At 44.0% G+C, this 23,970-nt stretch overlaps 1 protein-coding gene across 1 annotated transcript; it reads right to left on the reverse strand.

The window, feature by feature from the left end:
- Positions 1 to 13,690: 13,690 nt before the first annotated feature.
- On the reverse strand, positions 13,691 to 16,958 carry LOC124697582 (sorbitol dehydrogenase-like). Its single transcript, XM_047230181.1, has 4 exons — positions 16,817 to 16,958; positions 15,147 to 15,214; positions 14,717 to 14,953; positions 13,691 to 14,620 (listed from the first exon to the last, which is right to left on the reverse strand). Exons 1-4 carry the CDS (start codon positions 16,941 to 16,943, stop codon positions 13,949 to 13,951), a joined length of 1,104 nt encoding a protein of 367 aa, XP_047086137.1. The 5' UTR covers positions 16,944 to 16,958; the 3' UTR covers positions 13,691 to 13,948.
- Positions 16,959 to 23,970: the final 7,012 nt, after the last annotated feature.

Below are 23,970 nucleotides of genomic sequence, written 5' to 3' on the forward strand. Positions count from 1 at the left end.
TACTTATCATGTCATGTATGTGCATTGTTATGCCCTCTCTATTTGTCAATTGCCCGACTGTAATTTGTTCACCCAACATGCTTTTATCTTATGGGAGAGACACCTCTAGTGAACTGTGGACCCCGGTCCATTCTTTAATACCTGAAATACAAATCTGGCTGCAATACTTGTTTTTACTATTTTCTCTGCAAACAATCATCTTCCACACAATACGGTTAATCCTTTGTTACAGCAAGCCGGTGAGATTGACAACCTCACTGTTTCGTTGGGGCAAGGTACTTTGGTTGTGTTGTGCAGGTTCCACGTTGGCGCCGGAATCTCTGGTGTTGCGCCGCACTACATCCCGCCGCCATCAACCTTCAACGTGCTTCTTGGCTCCTCCTGGTTCGATAAACCTTGGTTTCTTTCTGAGGGAAAACTTGCTGCTGTGCACATCATACCTTCCTCTTGGGGTTGCCCAACGAACGTGTGAAATACACGCCATCAAGCATATTTTCATGGCGCCGATGCCGGGGAGATCAAGACACGCTGCAAGGGGAGTCTCCACTTCTCAATCTCTTTACTTTGTTTTTGTCTTGCTTTATTTTATTTACTACTTTGTTTGCTGCATTATATCAAAACACAAAAAAATTAGTTGCTAGTTTTACTTTATTCACTGTCTTGTCTGCTATATCAAAAACACAAAAAAAAATTAGTTTACTTGCATTTACTTTATCTAGTTTGCTTTATTTACTACTGCTAAAATGGCCAACCCTGAAAATACTAAGTTGTGTGACTTCACTAGCACAAATAATAATGATTTCTTATGCACACCTATTGCTCCACCTGCTACTACAGCGGAATTCTTTGAAATTAAACCTGCTTTACTAAATCTTGTTATGCGAGAGCAATTTTCTCGGTGTTAGTTCCGATGATGCTGCTGCCCATCTCAATAATTTTGTTGAACTATGTGAAATGCAAAAGTATAAAGATGTAGATGGTGACATTATAAAATTAAAATTGTTCCCTTTCTCATTAAGAGGAAGAGCTAAAGATTGGTTGCTATCTCTGCCTAAGAATAGTATTGATTCCTGGACTAAATGCAAGGATGCTTTTATTGGTAGATATTATCCCCCTGCTAAAATTATATCTTTGAGGAGTAGCATAATGAATTTTAAACAATTGGATAATGAACATGTTGCTCAAGCTTGGGAAAGAATGAAATCTCTCGGTTAAAAATTGCCCAACCCATGGACCGACTACTTGGATGATCATCCAAACCTTCTATGCAGGACTAAATTTTTCTTCGCGGAATTTATTGGATTCAGCTGCTGGAGGTACCTTTATGTCCATCACTCTTGGTGAAGCAACAAAGCTTCTTGATAATATGATGGTTAATTACTCTGAATGGCACACGGAAAGAGCTCCACAAGGTAAGAAGGTAAATTCTGTTGAAGAATCCTCTTCCTTGAATGATAAGGTTGATGCTATTATGTCTATGCTTGCGAATTATAGGACTAATGTTGATCCTAATAATGTTCCATTAGCTTCATTGGTTGCCCAAGAAGAACATGTTGATGTAAACTTCATTAAAAATAATAATTTCAACAACAATGCTTATCGGAACAATTCTAGTAATAACTATAGGCCATATCCTTATAATAATGGTAACGGTTATGCTAATTCTTATGGGAATTCTTACAACAATAATAGGAATACACCCCCTGGACTTGAAGCCATGCTTAAATAATTTATTAGTACACAAACTGCCTTTAACAAATCTGTTGAGGAAAAGCTCAATAAAATTGATATTCTTGTTTCTAGAGTTGATAGTCTTGCCTCTGATGTTGATCTTTTGAAATCAAAAGTTATGCCTAATAGGGATATTGAAAATAAAATTGTTACTACAGAAAATGCCATCCAAGTTAGAATTAATGAGAATATAAGATTAATGGCTGAACTGCGTGCTAGGTGGGATAGAGAAGAAAATGAAAAACTAGCTAAAAAGGAAAATGTAGCTAAAGTTTGGACTATTACCACCACTAGCAATGCTAATGATTCATATGTTGCTGCACCTCCTACTATCAATGGTAAAATAATTGGTGTTGGCAATGCTTCTACTCCTAGTGCAAAGCGCGCAAAATTACCTGAAACCGCTAAAACTCGTCGAAACTGCTTGTGATAAAACTGCTGAAATTTTTTCCAACCTTGGGGATGATAATCCCATTGCTTTAGATTGTAATAATTTAGATTTTGATGATTTCCATATCTCTGAAGTTATAAAGTTCTTACAAAAACTTGCTAAAAGTCCCAATGCTAGTGCTATAAATTTGGCTTTCACAAAACATATTACAAATGCTCTCATAAAAGCTAGAGAAGAGAAACTAAAACTTGAAACTTCTATTCCTAGAAAGCTAGAAGATGGTTGGGAGCCCATCATTAAAATGAGAGTCAAAGATTTTGATTGTAATGCCTTATGTGCTCTTGGTGCAAGTATTTCTGTTATGCCTAAAAAAGTCTATGATATGCTTGACTTGCCACCATTGAAGAATTGTTATTTGGATGTTAATCTCGCTGATAATGCTAGAAAGAAACCTTTGGGGAAAGTTGATAATGTTCATATTATGGTTAACAATAACCTTGTCCCCGTTGATTTTGTTGTCTTGGATATTGAATGCAATGCATCTTGCCCCATTATATTGGGAAGACCTTTTCTTCGAACCGTTGGTGCCACTATTGATATGAAGGAAGGTAATATTAAATATCAATTTCCTCTCAAGAAAGGTATGGAACACTTCCCTAGAAAGAGAATGAAGGTACCTTATGATTCTATTATTAGAATAAATTATGATGTTGATGCTTCATCTCTCGATGTTACTTGAGATACACTTTCTGCGCCTAGCTGAAAGGCGTTAAAGAAAAGCGCTTATGGGAGACAACCCATGTTTTTACTCCAGTATTTTTGTTTTATATTTGTGTCTTGGAAGTTGTTTACTACTGTAGCAACCTCTCCTTATCTTAGTTTTATGTTTTGTTGTGCCAAGTAAAGTCTTTGATAGAAAAGTAAGTACTAGATTTGGATTATTGCGCAGTTCCAGATTTCTTTGCTGTCACGAATCTGGGTCTATCTCCCTGTAGGTAGCTCAGAAAACTAAGCCAATTTACGAGCATGATCCTCAGATATGTACGCAACTTTCATTCAATTTGAGCATTTTCGTTTGAGCAAGTCTGGTGGCCTAATAAAATCCATCTTTACGGACTGTTCTGTTTTGACAGATTCTGTCTTTTATTTCGCATTGCCTCTTTTGCTATGTTGGATGAATTTCTTTGATCCACTAATGTCCAGTAGCTTGATGCAATGTCCAGAAGTGTTAAGAATGATTGTGTCACCTCTGAACATGTGAATTTTTATTATGCACTAACCCTCTAATGAGTTGTTTCGAGTTTGGTGTGGAGGAAGTTTTCAAGGATCAAGAGAGGAGTATGATGCAATATGATCAAGGAGAGTGAAAGCTCTAAGCTTGGGGATGCCCCGGTGGTTCACCCCTGCATATTCTAAGAAGACTCAAGCGTCTAAGCTTGGGGATGCCCAAGGCATCCCCTTCTTCATCGACAACATTATCGGGTTCCTCCCCCGAAACTATATTTTTATTCAAGTCACATCTTATGCACTTTGCTTGGAGCGTCGGTTTGTTTTTGTTTTTTGTTTTGTTTGAATAAAATGGATCCTAGCATTCACTTTATGGGAGAGAGACACGCTCCGCTGTTGCATATGGACAAATATGTCCTTAGGCTCTACTCATAGTATTCATGGCGAAGTTTCTTCTTCGTTAAATTGTTATATGGTTGGAATTGGAAAATGCTACATGTAGTAACTCTAAAATGTCTTGGATAATTTGATACTTGGCAATTTTTGTGCTCATGTTTAAGCTCTTGCATCATATACTTTGCACCCATTAATGAAGAAATACTTAGAGCTTGCTAATTTGGTTTGCATATTTGGTTTCTCTAGAGTCTAGATAACATCTAGTATTGAGTTTTGAACAACAAGGAAGACGGTATGGAGTCTTATAATGTTTACCATATGTCTTTTATGTGAGTTTTGCTGTACCGTTCATCCTTGTGTTTGTTTCAAATAACCTTGCTAGCCTAAACCTTGTATCGAGAGGGAATACTTCTCATGCATCCAAAATACTTGAGCCAACCACTATGCCATTTGTGTCCACCATACCTACCTACTACATGGTATTTATCCGACATTCCAAAGTAAATTGCTTGAGTGCTACCTTTAAAATTCCATCATTCACCTTTGCAATATATAGCTCATGGGACAAATAGCTTAAAAACTATTGTGGTATTGAATATGTACTTATGCACTTTATCTCTTATTAAGTTGCTTGTTGTGCGATAACCATGTTTCGGGGACGCCATCAACTATTCTTTGTTGAATATCATGTGAGTTGCTATGCATGTCCGTCTTGTCCGAAGCAAGAGAGATCTACCACCTTCATGGTTGGAGCATGCATATTGTTAGAGAAGAACTTTGGGCCGCTAACTAAAGCCATGATTCATGGTGGAAGTTTCAGTTTGGACATATATCCTCAATCTCGTAAGAGAATAATAATTGTTGCCACATGCTTATGCATTAAAGAGGAGTCCATTATCCGTTGTCCATGTTGTCCCGGTATGGATGTCTAAGTTGAGAATAATCAAAAGCGAGAAATCAAAATGCGAGCTTTCTCCTTAGACCTTTGTACGAGCGGCATGGAGGTACCTCATTGTGACACTTGGTCAAAACATGTGCATTGCAAAGATCCGGTAGTCCAAGTTAATTAGGACAAGGTGCGGGCACTATTAGTATACTATGCATGAGACTTGCAACTTGTAAGATAAAATGTACATAACTCATATGCTTTATTACTACCGTTGACAAAATTGTTTCATGTTTTCAAAATAAAAGCTCTAGTACAAATATAGCAATCGATGCTTTCCTCTTTGAAGGACCATTCTCTTTACTTTTATGTTGAGTCAGTTCACCTATTTCTCTCCACCTCAAGAAGCAAACACTTGTGTGAACTGTGCATTGATTCCTACATACTTGCATATTGTACTTGTTATATTACTCTATGTTGACAATTATCCATGAGATATACATGTTACAAGTTGAAAGCAACCGCTGAAACTTAATCTTCCTTTGTGTTGCTTCAATACCTTTACTTTGATTTATTGCTTTATGAGTTAACTCTTATGCAAGACTTATTAATACTTGTCTTGAAGTACTATTCATGAAAAGTCTTTGCTTTATGATTCACTTGTTTACTCATGTCATTACCATTGTTTTGATCGCTGCATCCACTACATATGTTTACAAATAGTATGATCAAGGTTATGATGGCATATCACTTCAGAAATTATCTTTGTTATCGTTTTACCTGCTCGGGACGAGCAGGACTAAGCTTGGGGATGCTTGATACGTCTCCGACGTATCGATAATTTCTTATGTTCTATGCCATATTATTGATGATACCTACATGTTTTATGCACACTTTATGTCATATTCGTGCATTTTCTGGAACTAACCTATTAACAAGATGCCGAAGTGCCGGTTCCGTTTTCTCGCTATTTTTGGTTTCAGAAATCCTAGTAACGAAATATTCTCGGAATTGGACGAAACGAAGACCCAGGGGCCTATTTTTCCACGGAGCTTCCAGAAGACCGAAGAACATACGAAGTGGGGCCACGAGGTGGCGACACCACAAGGCGGTGCGGCCCGGGGGGCCCGCGCCGCCCTATGGTGTGACCCCCTCGTCGGGCCCCCGACTCGCCCTTCCGCCTACTTAAAGCCTCCGTCGCGAAACCCCCGATGCGAAAAACCACGATACGGAAAACCTTACCGAGACGCCGCCGCCGCCGATCCCATCTCGGGGGATTCGGAGATCTCCTCCGGCACCCTGCCGGAGAGGGGATTCATCTCCCGGAGGACTCTACACCGCCATGGTCGCCTCCGGAGTGATGAGTGGGTAGTTCACCCCTGGACTATGGGTCCATAGCAGTAGCTAGATGGTTGTCTTCTCCTCATTGTGCTTCATTGTTGGATCTTGTGAGCTGCCTAACATGATCAAGATCATCTATCTGTAATTCTATATGTTGTGTTTGTCGGGATCCGATGGATAGAGAATACCATGTCATGTTAATTATCAAGTTATTATACATGTGTTGTGATCTTGCATGCTCTCCGTTACTAGTAGAGGCTCTGGCCAAGTTTTTTACTTTTAACTCCAAGAGGGAGTATTTATGCTCGATAGTGGGTTCATGCCCGCATTGACACCGGGACGAGTGACGGAAAGTTCTAAGGTTGTGTTGTGCTGTTGCCACTAGGGATAAAACATTGGCTATGTCCGAGGATGTAGTTGTTGATTACATTATGCACCATACTTAATGCAATTGTCTCGTTGTTAGCAACTTAATACTGGAGGGGTTCGGATGATAACCTCGAAGGTGGACTTTTTAGGCATAGATGCGGTTGGATGGCGGTCTATGTACTTTGTCGTAATGCCCAATTAAATCTCACTATACTTATCATGTCATGTATGTGCATTGTTATGCCCTCTCTATTTGTCAATTGCCCGACTGTAATTTGTTCACCCAACATGCTTTTATCTTATGGGAGAGACACCTCTAGTGAACTGTGGACCCCGGTCCATTCTTTAATACTGAAATACAAATCTGCTGCAATACTTGTTTTTACTATTTTCTCTGCAAACAATCATCTTCCACACAATACGGTTAATCCTTTGTTACAGCAAGCCGGTGAGATTGACAACCTCACTCGTTTCGTTGGGGCAAGGTACTTTGGTTGTGTTGTGCGGGTTCCACGTTGGCGCCGGAATCTCGGTGTTGCGCCGCACTACATCCCGCCGCCATCAACCTTCAACGTGCTTCTTGGCTCCTCCTGGTTCGATAAACCTTGGTTTCTTTCTGAGGGAAAACTTGCTGCTGTGCGCATCATACCTTCCTCTTGGGGTTGCCCAACGAACGTGTGAAATACACGCCATCAGTAGATCAGAAAGAAAAGGCTCACCTTAGAGTGGGAACATGTGCTTTGCTATGGGCTATTTGGTCTATCCGGAATGACTTTATTTTTAATATGACAAGCTTCCCATCATTTCTGCAGGTAACACTACTAGGAAAAGGCCTATAGCTACACGGGTTACTATCGGCGCTCCAAATTGGGCATGCACTGGTACTAAATACTGTTGGCACTCCAAATTAGACATGCACCAGTGCTAAATAGTGGTGTGCCGGCGGTAACCTATGGTATGTACGGAAAACCGGCCCTCTTCCTCTTCTCCTTCCTCACTTTCCCCTCCTTCTCGTCCTTCCCTCCTTTTTCCTCCTCCTTTTCTGCGCACCGAGGAGCTCCAACTATGATGACATGGACGAACTTGTACTCCTCCTCCTCCACCTCTGGCCTCCTCCTCCTCCTCCACCTCCGGCCTCCTCCTCCTCCACTGGTGGCCTCCTCTAGCCTTCTCCTCCTCCTCCTCCTCCTCCTCCTCCTCCACTGGTGGCCTCCTCCAGCCTTCTCCTCCTCCTCTGGTGGCCTCCTCCTCCACCACCTCCGGTGGCCTCCTCCTCCTCCTCCACTGGTGGCCTCCTCCAACCTTCTCCTCCTCTTCTGGTGGCCTCCTCCTCCACCACCTCCGGTCTCCTCCTCCACCTACACCGCACCTCCGGGCCTCCTCCTCCCACCCTCCTACACCAGCGCGACAACAACAACACGGAGGGCCACGGCCACAGATTTCAAGGTCGAGCCCGAGCCCGATCTAGATCTAAATCTAGATCGTTTTTTTTATTTCAAAAAAATACCTCGCACCAGCTTGGTGCGCCGGAAATAAATCATGTTACCACCGGTGCACCTGGCTGGTACGCCGACAATAAGGCATTACCACCGGCCTGCTCCCACCAGCGCACGGTGTTGCGCCGAGGATAAGCCAAAATGCTGCATCGGCGGTAGGGGTTTCCTTAGTAGTGTAATTCCTTTGGCCACCCATTGAAATTATATGTGGACTTATCTCTAGCAGCCAGAGGAGCTCCAAGACATGGATATTAGACGCAACCGCTCGGTTGCACGCGATATGTACAACCAATTTGGTTGACGATTTGATAGAAGATTAACATATTGATGCCAAGCCGCAGCATGCTACTTCAGTTTTTTAGATGGCTTATCCATATCTCGACGCTATCCAATTCATGAGTTGTAATAAGTACTGTACCTTTTTCGGTGATACTCTTCTAAAACTTCAAATAATTTTTAAATTTTTAATAGAAGACCATATGCATTGATTGATGCAGAGGTTTGGGCTTTCTTTTTGGATTTTTTTAGAGAGGACAATCCCTAAAAGAGCAAAAAAATCCTGCGCTTCGATGTATGCACATATATGCTCATTTTATACATACATTGAAGCACGGGCTTCAGAGGTGTGATGGTATCTACGCCGATGATGCGGCGATGTTCATTAAGCATGTCGAATTAGAGTTATCTTCTGCAAGAGAACTTCGTTGCTTTGGCAATGCATCTGGCCATGAACACGAGTACAGCCAACCTTTCGGTGCCAAACAATGGTGTTTTCATGTAATTATTTGGGTTTACCTCTGTCTCCCAAAGCCCTCTGCAAGTATGATGATCACATACTTATGATGACCACAGATTCACAGTATTACCGTATGCTCTCTCTGGACTTACCGCCATGGGTGATCAAGTGCATACCCAAAATCTGCCGGGAGATGCAAGACGCGGACACTGTTTGGTGGCATGGGAACAGCCGAACAGGACTACAAGCCGAAACATGGCATACACAAAAAAACTCGACCAGGACTTGATCTGGCTTGTAGTCTCAACTCTGTAAATTGCACTCTTTTCCAGTCTTAATGTGAAGGCATGCAGTCATTTGCATGTTCTTGAGAAAAGAATGCAAATCACAGTGGTAATGCAGCTGTAACCCCATGAGGTCCCGTCCTGGAATCTAATCGCATGAGTTTCTTTTGGGAGCATGCATGCGACAATGCAAGAGCGCGAACATTGATAGACCCCAACTTCAGTTAAATGATGATGAAAAGATAAGTAACATGACGAACAGCAGATTTGCCAACGACTCGCTCTAAATTTCTAATGTTCAACTTAGACGACCCAGATGCTCTAGCTAGAACTATCAGCCACTGCTACTGCTGCTCGAGCTGCTGGTAATGCGGCTCCATGGGCGTGAGAGGAGATAGTAGAACGCGTAGAACGCGCGACCCCCGCGTCTGAACGCGTCCTCCATGCCAATGCCGTCGGCGACCATGCTGTCGTAGAGGTTCTCCAGGACCCCCGTGACCTCGGCAAGGGCCCTGTTGCAGGACCGGAACGACAACAAGGTCCTCTCGTCAGCCATCGGAGATAGTGTCCAGCTCGCGAGGCTCGCCATGTCGCTGCGGGGAGGGATGCCGCGGCGCTTCTTCGCGCCACCGGCCTTGCCGCGCGCCGACCTAGCAGCTGCTGCTGCAGCGGCGGCCCGCTTCCCGAGCCAAAACCTCGCGGTGGTGGCGTGGAACTGGAACTTCCGGCGCGGCGGACGAGACATCGATGCCGCTCCGGTGGCTCAAGCTCGGTTGGAGAGGAGATGAACCTGCACAAACCAAAGACATGAGGAACCGAGCCGTGTTCTGAACTGAAACGCGAGAAATGCGAAGCATTCTAGCATATTGTCACCTCTGGATCGATGGATGGATAGTGTCGTACTCATTTACCGTCACAGTTCGACACGAGGGAACGAGGGAACGAATTTCCTACCACCAGTACGCGGGAGACCGATAGAGAATTAATTCTGGACACGGCATACTCCCGATCGGTCTAATTCCCTGCGCGCGACCTTTCATTAACTAAGGAACGACTCTTTTTTTTTGTTAGTGAGCGCGCGACCGATCGGTTCAACTCCATGCGTAGAGGATTAGGAATAGACATGGCCTAGGAATAGACGATTGGCTAGTTCTCCTCTGTTCCTAATCTCTGCGTTTTGCCGGTGCCGTCCGTGCCTGCCCCTGTGTCTAAATGTCCAATCTAATTCTTGACTTATTCTTTTGATTAAGGTTCTAATTTGATATGAAAAAAATCATCATTATAGGTGTTATAATGCCAAAACAATTTTCGGGCGCTGCGGAAAAGAAAAAGAGAAGGCTAATCAGTCTATTGAATGGCAAAGAGGTGTTTTCAGCTAGAAGTGTTGATGTCAACAACAATAATCGAAGGCAAATATCTGATCCGAGACAAGACGATGATGATAATATAGACGGAGATCTTGACTATACATGTGATTGTAGCCTCGGCTGAAAGAAATTTCTCTGAATTGAAGCTATTGAAAACTGTTTTAGGTCAACCATGTTGGAAGACAAATTGAATGGATTGGCTACATGTTGTATATCTTAGACAACATTGACCTTGAAATTGTTCTTGATATTTTGCATCTAGGAATGCGTGAAAAAGTTTTTTTGTAAATCATTGAAGCGTAATTGTCGATGGAGTCATTGTAATTTGTTTTTTATTTAAACTAATAAAACTAGTAGAAAATACGTGTTATATTTTTACCATTTTATTATTATTTCTATCGCAAATATACGTACATATATTAGTCTGAAGGGGCCCATTTTTCGACTTCGCCCAAGGGCCCCCAAAAACATAGGGCCGGCCCTGGTTTTTACCCACCGGATACCTAGCTAATGGATACCCATTGCCATCCAATTCAAAAGGGAGGTGGACACATGGGTGAAGGATAAAGCAAATCAGCTGAGAAGCTTCATGCCGTCTTGGCTGTTTTTTGGCGGGTAAAAGAAAATTTATTGAACGTGGGGGTTAATAATTTGATCATGTTGGTGTGCCTGCAAAACAACATCAGAACCCGAGCCTAACTAAAGATCATCGTGTCTTTCTAACGGGCTGCCCTAGGTAGAGCTCGCGCGTCAGGGATGAAATGAGCGCTCAGTTTTTAACTAATTCTTTTTTTCATTTTTGGCAAAATTTGAACTCTAGTGGAGCTTATTGAGGGAAAGTTTTGCATGCATGTAGAAACAGACGAATTTGATGACATAAGCGAGAATCTTTCCGAATTTGAAAATTTAAAACGTTTTATCTCACAAACGACAACTCTGATTTAAGATCTGTTTTCACTTATGAATCGGTCTCGTCGAGATCTTCAAAACTAGCACCCATGTTAATATGTTTCGACGATTTTTTTTTCGGGCTAAAAGTTATCAATCATTTCTATTTGAATAATCAACCCCCCGTAATTGAGTGATCAACGGTAAATGTATAGAATTATCAACCTGATGCAGACTATTTAGAAAAAATTCTGCATGCATGCACGAAATAGGCGAATTTGCTGATGTCAGCGGAATCTTTTCCAAATTCGAAAATTCAAAATGTTTTAACTTTCAAACGACAACTTCAAATTAAGATCCGCTTTCACCAATAAATTCGTCTCGACGAGATATTCAAAACTAGCACCCATATTAATATGTTTCGACAAACTTTTTTTCTGGCTAAAAGTTATCAACCCTTTCTATTTGAATAATCAACTCCTCCGTATTTGAGTGATAAACGGTAAATGTATAAAATTATCAACCTGGTGCAGATTATTGAGAAAAAGTTCTGCATGCATGCACAAAATAGACGAATTTGCTGATGTCAGCGGAGTCTTTTCCAAATTTATAAATTCAAAATGTTTTAACTTTGAAACGACAACTCCAAATTAAGATCCGCTTTCACCAATAAATCCGTCTCGACGAGATCTTGAAAACTAGCACCCATGTTGATATGTTTCGAGAAACTTTTTTTCGGGCTAAAAGTTATCAAGTCTCTATATTTGAATAATCAACACCTTCGTATTTGAGTGATCAACGGTAAATGTATAAAATTATCAACCCAGTGCAAGTATTGAGGAAAAGTTTCGCATGTACGCACAAATAGACGAATCTACTGATGTCGACGAAATCTTTTCCAAATTTGAAAATTCAAAACGTTTTAACTTTCAAACAACAACTCCAAATTAAGATTCGCTTTCACCAATAAACCCGTCTCGACGAGATCTTCAAAACTAGCACCCATGTTGATATGTTTCGAGAATTTTTTTTTCGGGCTAAAAGTTATCAAGCCTCTCTGTTTTGAATAATCAACCCCTCCGTACTTGAGTGATCAACGATAAATGTATAAAACTATCAACCCCAAAGTTAATTTTATGTTAAACATTTTAGCGAATATTTTTTAGTTTAGAAGCTATCAGCCCGGTGTCCTGTTATTTATCAACAGTAACTATAAATAACTACCAACCCTAAAAATCTAACTTTATTTCGAATATTTTGGCGACTCTTTTTAGTTTACAAGTTATCAACCCGGTGCTCCGTTATTTATCAATGGTAATTATAAAAAAACTACCAACCCTAAAAAGTATTTAATTTAGAATATTTTAGCGAACATTTTTTTATTTTACAAGCTATCAACCTGGTGCCTCGTTATTTATCAACTGTAAATATAAAATAAATAATAACCCTAAAAAGTATTTCATTTAGAATAATTTAGCGACTCTCTTTTAGTTTACAAGCTATCAACCCGGTGACCCACTATTTATCAATGGTAAATATAAATAAATGTCAACCCTAAAAATTTAATTTAATTTAAAATATGTAGCGACTCTTTTTTTATTTACAAGTTATCAACCCGGTGCCCCGTTATTTATCAACGGTAAATATAAATACCTAGCAACACTAAAAAGTAAATTTCATTTAGAATTTTTTAGCAACTTTTGTTAGCTTATAACTTAAAATAGTACTTAATTTGAGTAGCAAGTGGTAGTTCATTTGAGTTGCAAGTGGATCTTCCCACCCGTTATTCCCCCCCCCTTAAAAACCACTGGCCCGAAAAAGGGAATTATAAAAATTAATCCAAAAAAACATGAATTACCGTACGAAATAACAACATAAAGGGAATTGCAAAAAAGAGAATTGTCAAAAGGGAATTGAAAATAAAGAGAATTGAAAGTATGCGTCGTGCTGAAAAAAAAGAGCGAGATGCTCTGTGCATGCATGCAGCAACTTGTGAGAGCTAGCCTCATGCTAAAAAGTTGGCTCATTAAATGCAAACCCATGAGATACTTTATGCATGCATGCAGTGTGAACTCTTGGCTGTATGCAACTTGCAAGTGGGAACGTGAGCTGTTAGTGTGAACACAAAGCTACATGTGAACGTAATTAAATACTACAAGACAAAAAGGGAATTGATTTCGCGCATGGCGCGAGCGCTGCCGCGCCAAGAAAAATGATCGCTCCAACGATCGATTGCCAGGGAGGGGATTCGGGTTCTAACCATTGTACTTTGAAAGATCATGGTTACCCTAACCTGCGACCATTCCACTTTTACAAAGACACAATCACGTTCTTTCTTGTCTTGGCCGTGTTTATTTATCATCGATCAAACAAACATGAATTGTTTTTCATTTTTGGGTTCTTACCACATATATCTTTTTTACTCTAAACTTGTACTTTATTGACGTGGTGAGCCAAAGCTTTTGGTTTTGTTTCCGAAATAATATTCCCTCAGCTCAAATGCAAAACCTTTTAGCTTCTTGTAGATTCACTTATTTTGCTGCTTCTTTAGTTTACTTTGAGTGCATAGATTTACCCATTTTAATAATTTGCATCTTATTTTAAAATATATAAAAGCTCTCATAAAGGCAGTAATAATATCGGTCGACACACACACACCTTCAATCTCCAGGCTTAGAAGCAGCGGCAATCTGGACGCACATAGCACAGCGTCTCACGGAGCATTTCTTATTCCACGACATACACCACGCGCTGCTCCAGTTCAACAGCAACTTAGTTCCATGCCGGCCGCCGCCTAGCAACACACCAGTAGACAGTAGTACGTGTGGAGGTCGATCTAGAGGTTGAACATGACCTTGATGGCGTCGCGTCCGCGGGCGCTGACCTCGAACGCCTCCTCCACCTCCGTCTGCGAGAACCCGAACCTGTGCGTGATGAGCGGCTTGACGTCGATCTTGCCGCTGCGCAGGAAGTCGAGGCACAGCGGCCAGGTGTCCTTGTACCGGAATATCCCCACCACGTCCACCTCCCGGATCGCCGCCGAGGTCAGCGGCACCGTCATCTCGTTGTGGCCCATCCCCACCAGGCACACCCTCCCGCCGGGCCGCGTCGCCTCCAGCGCCGTCGACATGGTCTTGCTGAACCCGGCGCAGTCCAGGCTCACGTCGATGTCCCCGCCCATCGCCGCCTGGATCAGCTCGATCTCCCCGGCGAGGTCATCCGTGCTCGTGGAGACCTTCACCGTGGCGTCCGCGCCCAGGGACTTGGCCACGGAGAGCCGGTGCTCGTCCACGTCGGCGATGACGATCCTTGGCGCGCCGAAGGCCCGCGCGGACAGCATGGTCACCAGGCCGATCGGCCCCGCGCCCATGATCAGCACGTTCTTCTCCGCGCCGACGTCGGCGCGCCGGCACGCGTGCACGCCCACGCTCAGCGGCTCGCACATGGCGCCCTCCTCCAGGCTCACGTTGTCGGGCAGCTTGAAGCACAGGTCGCCTGGGTGCACGATCTACCCTCACAGTTTCCACCACAGCGTTACATCACATATGCATTGGTCGATACCTCAATCAAGAACAACAACCGAACAATGATCCGTGGTGTGTACCTGGTCGGCGAGCGATCCGTGGTACGGCGGGGTGGCGAAGAACTTCATGTCGTCGCAGAGGTTGTAGCGCCCACCCTTGCAGTGCCTGCAGCGCCAGCAGCTGATGCCGGGCTCCAGCGCCACGCGGTCGCCCACCGCGAGGTGCTTCACGCCGCCACCAACTTCCTCGATGATGCCGGCGCACTCGTGACCGATCACCATCGGCTCCTTCACCACGAAATGTGCGATGCGCATCTCCTGCAAATCGAGCAGATGTAAACAGTTTTAGCTGAAAGCAAGAACAGTCTGAACAGAGTGCTCTGGCAGACTGAAGTATTTGTTAGGAGCTAATAGATCATTGCACAACGCCCAAATATGATCCGTGGAATAAACTTCCTGCACAATGAATGTAGAAACAAGAAACTGCAGGGTGGATGAAGGATAAGATCACCTTGAGGTAATGCACATCGCTGCCACAGATGCCAACCGCCTTCATCCGGACCCGAACGTCATAAGGACCTGACAAGGTATCTTAACTTAGTGTCGTTTCATTCCAGCATGTTGTAAGAACTAACATCGCCATTCCATCACAGGTCACTGCACATATGAATCAGCTAAATACATGTCTGCTGTCTGGAGTGTAAGCCTCTGGTGCTAACAAAGAAGGAAGTTTATGCTACAGGCATGTAAGCTGTGACTCAAATTCAAGAGCTGCCTTGTGGTTTGGGTGATATTCTCGAACTGAAAATGCTATTCCTATCAGAGTAACACGAACAAGAGAAATTTCCTCAAACGGGGAAGGAAGATCCCCATGTTTTAACAGACTGAAGGAATAGGCATTATACAATATAGTGCGCCACAAAAGCGATACTATCGATAAGGTGTTGGAAAATTTCCCACCAAACGTGGATTTTAGAAGAAGTCTCATCGGTCCCAGACAAACCTCTTGGCAGGAATTGTTACAGCGTCTTGAGTTAGTTCAATTGATGCAGGAACCGGATGTATTTCGATGGAATCTTATCGGGAATGGTTCATTCTCAGTGGCTTCCATGTACAATGCTCTCATTCAGTCTGAGTAACCGGTCGATAACAATTCCAAAATCTAGAAGATGAAGATACCATTGAGAACTAAAATCTTTGCCTGGTATCTTCGTCGGGGGTAATTCTTACTAAGGATAATCTTGCCAAACGCAACTGGCATGGAAGTAAAAAGTGTGTCTTCTGTCTATTAAACACTTATTCTTCCAATGTAAGTTAGCTAGGTCTATATGGTCAGCCGTCCAAATAGGGTTTACCTTATACCCACCACATAGTGTTGCCAATTTATTTGACAACTGGCTTAATGGGGTGGATGTTAGGTTTAAACGTCTTATTAAGATGGGAGCAATTGCAATTATTTGGTCGCTATGGCTATGCAGAAATGACAAGATTTTTAATAACATTTCTTCTTCATTTTTGCAGGTCTTTGCACAGCTATACTTCATTTATGGAACCACTGCAGCGTGTGGAGCACCGGGATCTCTTTACGGAGGTGTCTTCACGGTTGGAGGATACGGCGAGAGATATTTTCTCCCAACATGGGTGGCAGCGTGACTTTCGGCTAGATCCTTCTAGCTAGTCTTTTATTGTTCTTGCTTTTCTCTTTGAACACCTTTGTGGTTTTGTAACGGTTTATTGTGCGGCTATGTGCATCTTAATTATGCAGAAATCGGGTCTATTGTGCAAGTAATAAAGTGCCATTTTCGAAAAAACATCCCCTTCTTTTTCCGATGCCTTTTTTGCTCTTATGCCACAGATGTCAATTACAGTCTGGAAACTGAACTTGAATTGGTTCGTCTAAAAAAACATAATTAAAATGTTAAATCTCGACTCTGACTCTCTGAGACAGGCCTTCTTCTCCCACGTCTGCCATGTGCATAGCAGACAGGATAATCTAAAAAAGAGTGTGACTTGGCAGTGCTACCTAGATTTCAGAACTACTCCGATGGATCGGTCGGCACAGAAACTGATCGGATTGACCCCGAATTAGTAGCAAAGGATAACGAAGATTTCTACAGCAGAGCCAGTCGATTTACTTGGCGAAAATCAGCAACGAACAAAGAAGGTTGGGAAGGCACAAACCTAGCGGCGGGAGCTTGAAGGGCATGATCTTGAGGGTGTCCTTCGCCACCAGCCAGGCCGCCATGTTCTCCCCCTCGCCACCGGCCACGGCCGCCGGCGCCGCCTCGCCTTTCCCTCCCTTCCCCATCTCTTCTTGTTTCTCTCCCCCTCACCGTCACAGGCTCACAGTATATTCAGAGCAGGTGAGGTGAGTGATGCGACGACTATAGGGAGGAGTGACGCCGATGCGATGCAGCCATATATCCTGCCGAGCGATGCTTATCGTGTGGACGCCGACAGAGGGAATTGATACTCTTTTCGGATCAGGTCGCCACCGGCCTTGTCGCGACTACGCCGAGACTTTCAACAGGTCCAGTGACTCTGCGAGTGAGGAGCAATCAGGCACACAATAAAAACACAAAGATTATTATTTTATGGAGACAAACGGTGTGATCATCAGTTTTCTGTAGGAAGTGTGTGATCATTGGAGCGATACGCGTCACAGACTCACAGTGGATAGCAGGCTAGCAGTATGAGTGTCGTATCGCTCTCGAGCTGGATATCATATCAGGGCACGCCTTCTCTTTGGGCCACATTTTTTTGCTTTCGCATCGAGAAACTTCTTTTTCTTTAAGAACCGTCGAGAAATCTTGTGTGAGGTGTAAGAGCATCTCCCCAGCAGGCGCGCTAAATCTTGGCGCTGTAAAAGCGCTTTGCAGCGCGCTCTATTCATGTTTTGCGCGCGAGGATAAATTCACCTCCAGAAGCTCTAAATCTTGGAGCTGTAAAAATCTGTAGTTGTTTTTGCGCGCGCTGTATATATTCACCTACAGCAGAAACTCTAAATCTTGGAGCTGTAAAAATCCGTAGTTGTTTCTGCGCGAGACTTATACAGCGCGCTCTTTCCGGCGCGGTAGATATAGTGCCCGACATAGCGCTTTTGCCTCAAGCTGTATTTTACAGCGCCGGTTGCAGCACCTGTTGGAGCATTATTTTGCGCCCGCGCGCTAAACCTGTCACTTTTTTGGATACAGCGCGGGATAGAACGTCTGTTGGAGATGCTCTAAGGAGTAGCCTGGTGACCAGAGGCAAGCCCGAGCTTTCCACTGGAAATAGCATGTCATTATCTCATACCTATGACTATGAGCACATTTTCTTAGATTTTTTCTGGAGGAATACATTCCAGAACTTTCTTGTTGGTGTACTACTGTATACGAAAACATTTAATGGTTGGGCCTGGTGAAGAAGAACAAGAAATTGGATGAAACGATTGTCCTGGGCTTCAGCTGGGTGTAACCAAAACTGTGAACTGGGCCGCATTTAATGGCTGGGCCGTGGGTTGCCATATAAGGGAAACAAAGCACACGAATTGGGTTAGTTACTGTCCCTCAAAAAGGAAACTGCTCCCTAGCGCGCGCGCTAGGGAGTACCGTTTCGCTGAAGAGCGCGCATGAGTGGGCCGGCCCAGTTTGGTTGTGTCGTCGCCCGAAGGAGTTCAACTTCTATCAAAACGATCTATCGTTGCCAACTCCTCGATACTGCAGCGGACGTCACCACGTGAGTTTCCTGGGATTCCTCGGTCGCTACAGATTAGGTGAGGTTCACCCATTCCTTTTTGTTTACGCTTCATTGCCTTTTTCTCCTTCTTTCGTGATTTCTTTCTTTTCCTTCTTTATTTATTTTTCTTCTCTTTTCATTCTTTTATTTTTCCATTCTTAATATAATTTCTTATGGTTCTTTTTTGTTAATATAGTTGTTCCTCATCGTCCAAATTGTTCCCAGTTTTGCTGATGTAGTTGTTCCCTGCCGTGTAGATAGTTGTTCCCTGTCGTGTAGATAGTTGTTCCCCGCGGTGTAGATAGTTGTTCCCTGTCGTGTAGATAGTTGTTCCACGCGGTGTAGATAGTTGTTCCCTGCCGTGTAGATAGTTGTTCCCCGCGGTGTAGATAGTTGTTCCCCGTCGTGTAGATAGTTGTTCCCTGCCGTGTAGATAGTTGTTCCCCGCCGTGTAGATAGTTGTTCCTCGCGGTGTAGATAGTTGTTCCCTGCCGTGTAGATAGTTGTTCCCCGCGGTGTAGATAGTTGTTCCCTGTCGTGTAGATAGTTGTTCCTCGCGGTGTAGATAGTTGTTCCCTTCCGTGTAGATAGTTGTTCCCCGCGGTGTAGATAGTTGTTCCCTGTCGTGTAGATAGTTGTTCCTCGCGGTGTAGATAGTTGTTCCCTTCCGTGTAGATAGTTGTTCCCCGCGGTGTAGATAGTTGTTCCCTGCTGCGTAGATAGTTGTTCCCCGCGGCGTAGATAGTTGTTCCCTATCGTGTAGATAGTTGTTCCCTGCTGTGTAGATAGTTGTTCCGCACCGTCTACGTTGCTGTTCCCCTGCGTTTTCGTCTAGGTACATGTCAAGATAGAAATCAGCTAGCTTCCTCTGTTTTTTATTTGTTAATAAATATAGTGACCCTAAGCTAGCCACGTGAATGAAAGAAAAGAAAACAAAGCAACCTAGCTAGCTAGCTACGTGAGGCAAGGCTACTGTGAGCTGAACACCCAACGTACGCACTCAAAAACGAGTAGGCACGTAGCTACTGACACGTTAGCTGCAATTTTTCTTAAAAGATTTTTTCATGTGCCTCACTGTCACGCCGCACTCACACGCTGTAGCAGTCTAGGTAGGATCTTTACGCATCACGGCATCAGCAGGCTCACTATTCGATAACCCATGTTGTGCCAGTCCAGGCTATGCGACAACACGGGGGATTAAACAGTGCAGCTGTAGTGGTAACATACGCACACCTTGTTTTTTAGTCCCACCTCGGGGACCGAAGAAGGAAATCACCGGTTTAACGAAATTGCTTCACACACGACAATTCACATCCGATTTATGTACGACAAACTACACAGGAAGAGCACGGCAGTAATTAATTCGTGGGCCCCTTGCCCAGTTCAACGAGAGCCATCTCTGAATTTCATCTGAAACCAGTATAACTCACACTCAGGATATCTCCGGTGGTTCGATGTAAACGGACGGAAAATGATTCTTTACGGTTGGACGATCGAAATATGGATCTGCATCCAAGGCCAACAGCCCGACATATAGCGATTGGACTGTCCGCCGAGACGCAAACGCAACCCAAATTTACGCCCTGCGTATGGGCGGACGATGCGTGATCGCGACCGCTCGCTTCTCCCACGGGCCCGCCTGGCAGTGACCTAGCTCGAGGCTTGTCTCGAACGCATCGCTTTGGCGGTCTTCGCTTCCGCGCATATGCCGCAGCCTTCACCCATCGCCTCGTCTTCTGCACGCACCATCAATGGCATCGTGTCTTGCGCGCGCCCGACCTTCAAAAGGTGACCTACATCGTCCCTGCCATCGCCCACACCACCTCGTCTTCTGCACGCACCATCAATGGCATCGTGTCTTGCGCGCGCCCGAACTTCAAGACGTCCGACAACAGCGTGGAGGAGGCGCAGCCGAATAGGGTGCCGCTCGGCGTCAACATGGCGTGGCTTATGCACGACAATTGCGAGCTGGCCGAGCTCGCTATTGGCCATTGCGATGGCAATGGCATCCTCCTCGCTAATGTTCGGCGGCTGGGTCTTGGGTATGTGTCGACATGGCTGTCCGCCTCGTACTCGGCCTCGGCAGCGTCGTCGTCCTCGGCGCCCTCGTCCCCGTCCACGTCGATGTCGTCGTACTCACCGTCGTCGTCGTCCGTGCCAAGCTCCTGCTTGGTGGCGCGCGTCGAACTCCCGCGTCCCGAACGAGATCCAGTTGTAGTAGTTGAGCGCGTACGTCGGATTTTCTCGAAAATCGGCTGACAAGATGGCTAGGCGGCGGCACACCTCGTCACGGCGCTCTCGGCCCTCACGTGGCATGGGAGGGACCGGCACGCGCGTCGCTACTAATTATGTCGCGCTGAAGACGAAACATCTGTACCACTATCAGGCGGGCCCGTACGAGAAGCATGCGGCGATGTCCGGTAGACATAAACTTGCCACATATTTAGGTCGTTTTTGCGTCTCGATGGACGGATCGAACACTATATGTCGGGCCGCTGAGCTAAGGTAGGGACGCATTTTTGGATCCGGGTCCATTTACATATCAACGTTGAAGATGTTCTAAGGCGAAGTAAAAATAACTTTGTTAGCCGGAGCTTACCAAAATCTCAGCCCAGCCCAAACCCAAACTGCGTTTGCCTCCACTTGCCTCGCAGGAGAAGATTCATAGCTACCATAGATCGTACGAGTATCGGACAAAACTTGTCGTGTGTATAGCAGGACTCCCGGTTTAAATACCCACGCGAGGTCGTGGTGGACAACCAGACGTCGTCGTGATCCCAGCTGGTAGACAGCGCTATGAAAGGCTTGAAAGCCCAAGGCAACGTCATTGATAGGCCGCCAAATAAAAGCCTGTCTCACTAATCCTTGAGCGATACAACAGGTAGGGGGCGCGCGAGCGGTAGGGAGGAGGACCCCTCAAAAAACAATGGGCTATTCGACGCTAAAATATTTTGTTTTCTCGAAAACTCATTTTGGATCTGGGCACCAGTGCTCTCATTGTAACAAAAAATTCGAAAATTATATTCATTTGTTTAAAAAAATTATGTACTCTTACTTGATGTTAATCTGGATATATGTAGACACATTTTAGTTGTAGATTCATCTATTTTAGCATCAAATAATATGGATCGGAGGGAGTAACAAAATTCTAAAAGGAGTTGATGATGTATCGCACTAACGTACAGAATCTCAGTGTTTTATTTTCCGAGCTACAAAAAAATGACAAAGTCTGATTTCTTTTTGAGATTTGAATCACTATATTCAGATCCACACATTTGTTATTTTTGTGTAGCCTAAAATAAAAATTATTTTCAGTTAAGTTTACACGTTCGTGGGATACAATACTGGCTACATTTATTTTCAGTTTTTTTTCAAACTTAGAAATATAATTTTTAAACATTAAAAAAAGAGGATCACTGGTACCATGTGCACCAAATCTCTGTCCTTTTTTTCTGGAATATGTCCTCGAAGACATGCCATTTTCATACAAGATAAAAACCATGGCGACTAGTTCAATATAATAGAAATGGCTCGACCTCCACACTCACTAGGAACATAGCGCACTCCCAAAACAACTTGGCAACAAAGACCCACCTTACTCAACCTACACCCATGAATGCCGAAGAGCCTAGGCACAAAGTATCAAGACATCGTCCACAATCTAAGCCGGACACCACAGTAGCATGACCAGAATTCAATTTTTCCATACCCCCTTCCTCTCATCATGCATCTAGAAGGAGTCGGCAAGTGGATGACAAGATCCAACCTGACTTGAGGAAGGTGTCGGCGGTGACGTACATTTCTCCTCGGAGGCCCACGTGTTGGGCAGCAGACAACACTAGTGACGCATCATCACCAAGCCTTGCCGAAGAGATGCAAACTAGGTCTTCATTCGGTTGCATCTTCAAGAAAATAACAATGTCGTTGCGCCTAAGCCTAGTCTAACGAACTGGACCTAGGGCTTTCTCAGAACTAGAGAAGCGGAAGGCATGGTCACCTCCATGACCATGCTTCGAAGGAGGAAGATACGTCGTGATCAGGATCGATATTCCCCAAGCAAAGTTTTCACCCCTACCAATGACCGTGACCCTGAGTGTTACTAGGGCATGGGAAGATTGGAGACAAAATGCATGTTGCGGATTGTACCACCACTCCATAGAGGAGAAATTTGCTATAAACACGACAAGAAAATAACGAAGAACGAACAAGAACACACGCAGCAGACAAAGATTTTAACGTGGAAAACCCATCTCCAACAAAAAGAGGTAAAAAATCACAGGCGCCAACCAGCAAAACTTCACTATATTAGGAAGTGTTTTACAAACATCATAGGTTTTCTTATAATCTGATAAACTCTAGCGGCAGCTTACAAGAGGTATAAATACTCGGTGATGACGATCCATACTGCAGGGGGATTCGCCTCCCACCTATCGTTAGCCTTTTTATTGAATTTGAATCACAATATAACAGAATTTTATGTCGTAGACAAAGAAGGGGAACGTCAACCAACCCTAGAGTCACCACTAGCTAGCATTGGCTTAAGAAATAAATCCCACATTACGGGCGACCACCCGAAGCAACCACCACCCAGTCGAGAATCCGCACAACAAACGGCGGCCAACCGACCCCAGTAGTGCCACCACCACATGTTGGAGCCACTGAAGCCTCTTCTGATCCTCTCAAGCCTAGATTTTGGGGCGGAGCCCGTTATCCAGAGAGAAGGATTGGCAGCGGACATACCTAAAGCCAACGAATGGGTATTGACATAAAAAAAAAACGATGTTCACTACTGCCCCTTGATTGTTTCTGACCAGCGTGGCGACTAAAGACTTTAGTCTGCACAAAGTACGAAACAGCTACCTAATTCCGTGTGCGTGGAGCGGAGGCGGCGGGGTACCACAACAACCAGCGAGCGGAGAGCAAGTACATAAGGGCATGTACAATGGGGTGATGTCAGTCTTTCCTTACGCCTGCCACGTAGGATTTTTGCTTAGTTGGAGGAGAGAGAAGGAAGAAAAAGAAGGTTGTTTTCCCTTAGCTAAGGATGATCTCTTATGAAATAAGAGAAGACTATTTTACCCATTGTGCGACTTGTTTTCCCTTAGCCACATAATTTCATACTAAAAATAATTAATTCTCATTTATTATAAAGGATGAAAATAGGGGATAATGCATTGTACCCCTAATATCTATTGTCTTCTCTACATGACGTGGACTACTAAGAGAAGACATGTCTTTCCTACCATTATACATGCCCTAAGAGCATCTCGAGCTGTGTTCCCCGAAGCGTTCCCTAAACCGCTCCGGATTGAGCGTTTAGGGGACGTGTTTTGTTGTTTGGGGGACGTCGCTCCTCAGCCGCGTCCTCCAAACGCCGTCCCCAAACATTAAAAATACTTTTTTTCGGCTTTTTTAACACACAATCATTTATCAAATATAATATAGGAATAAATATGTTTGCGGAGATAGTTTTCAAATTAAAATACAACAAACAATAAAACAACTAAACAAATATAATAAATATGGCTAGATCAAGGTGTCGTGGCCCTTTGATCCTCCACAAATGCTCAACGAGATCAGCTTGAAGTTGATCATGAACATTGTTGTTACGGATCTCT

The sequence above is a fragment of the Lolium rigidum genome, chromosome 1 (assembly GCF_022539505.1).
Source record: "Lolium rigidum isolate FL_2022 chromosome 1, APGP_CSIRO_Lrig_0.1, whole genome shotgun sequence".
NCBI classification, from domain to species: Eukaryota; Viridiplantae; Streptophyta; class Magnoliopsida; order Poales; family Poaceae; genus Lolium; species Lolium rigidum.

Excerpts from the sequence above, each read along its gene's own strand:
- LOC124697582 (XM_047230181.1), bottom strand. The coding sequence starts at position 16,943 with ATGGGGAAGGGAGGGAAAGGCGAGGCGGCGCCGGCGGCCGTGGCCGGT. Across the intron at positions 15,215-16,816 it reads CTTCAAGCTCCCGCCGCTAG|GTCCTTATGACGTTCGGGTC; the intron begins GTTTGTGCCTTC and ends ATACCTTGTCAG. Across the intron at positions 14,954-15,146 it reads GCGATGTGCATTACCTCAAG|GAGATGCGCATCGCACATTT; the intron begins GTGATCTTATCC and ends CTCGATTTGCAG.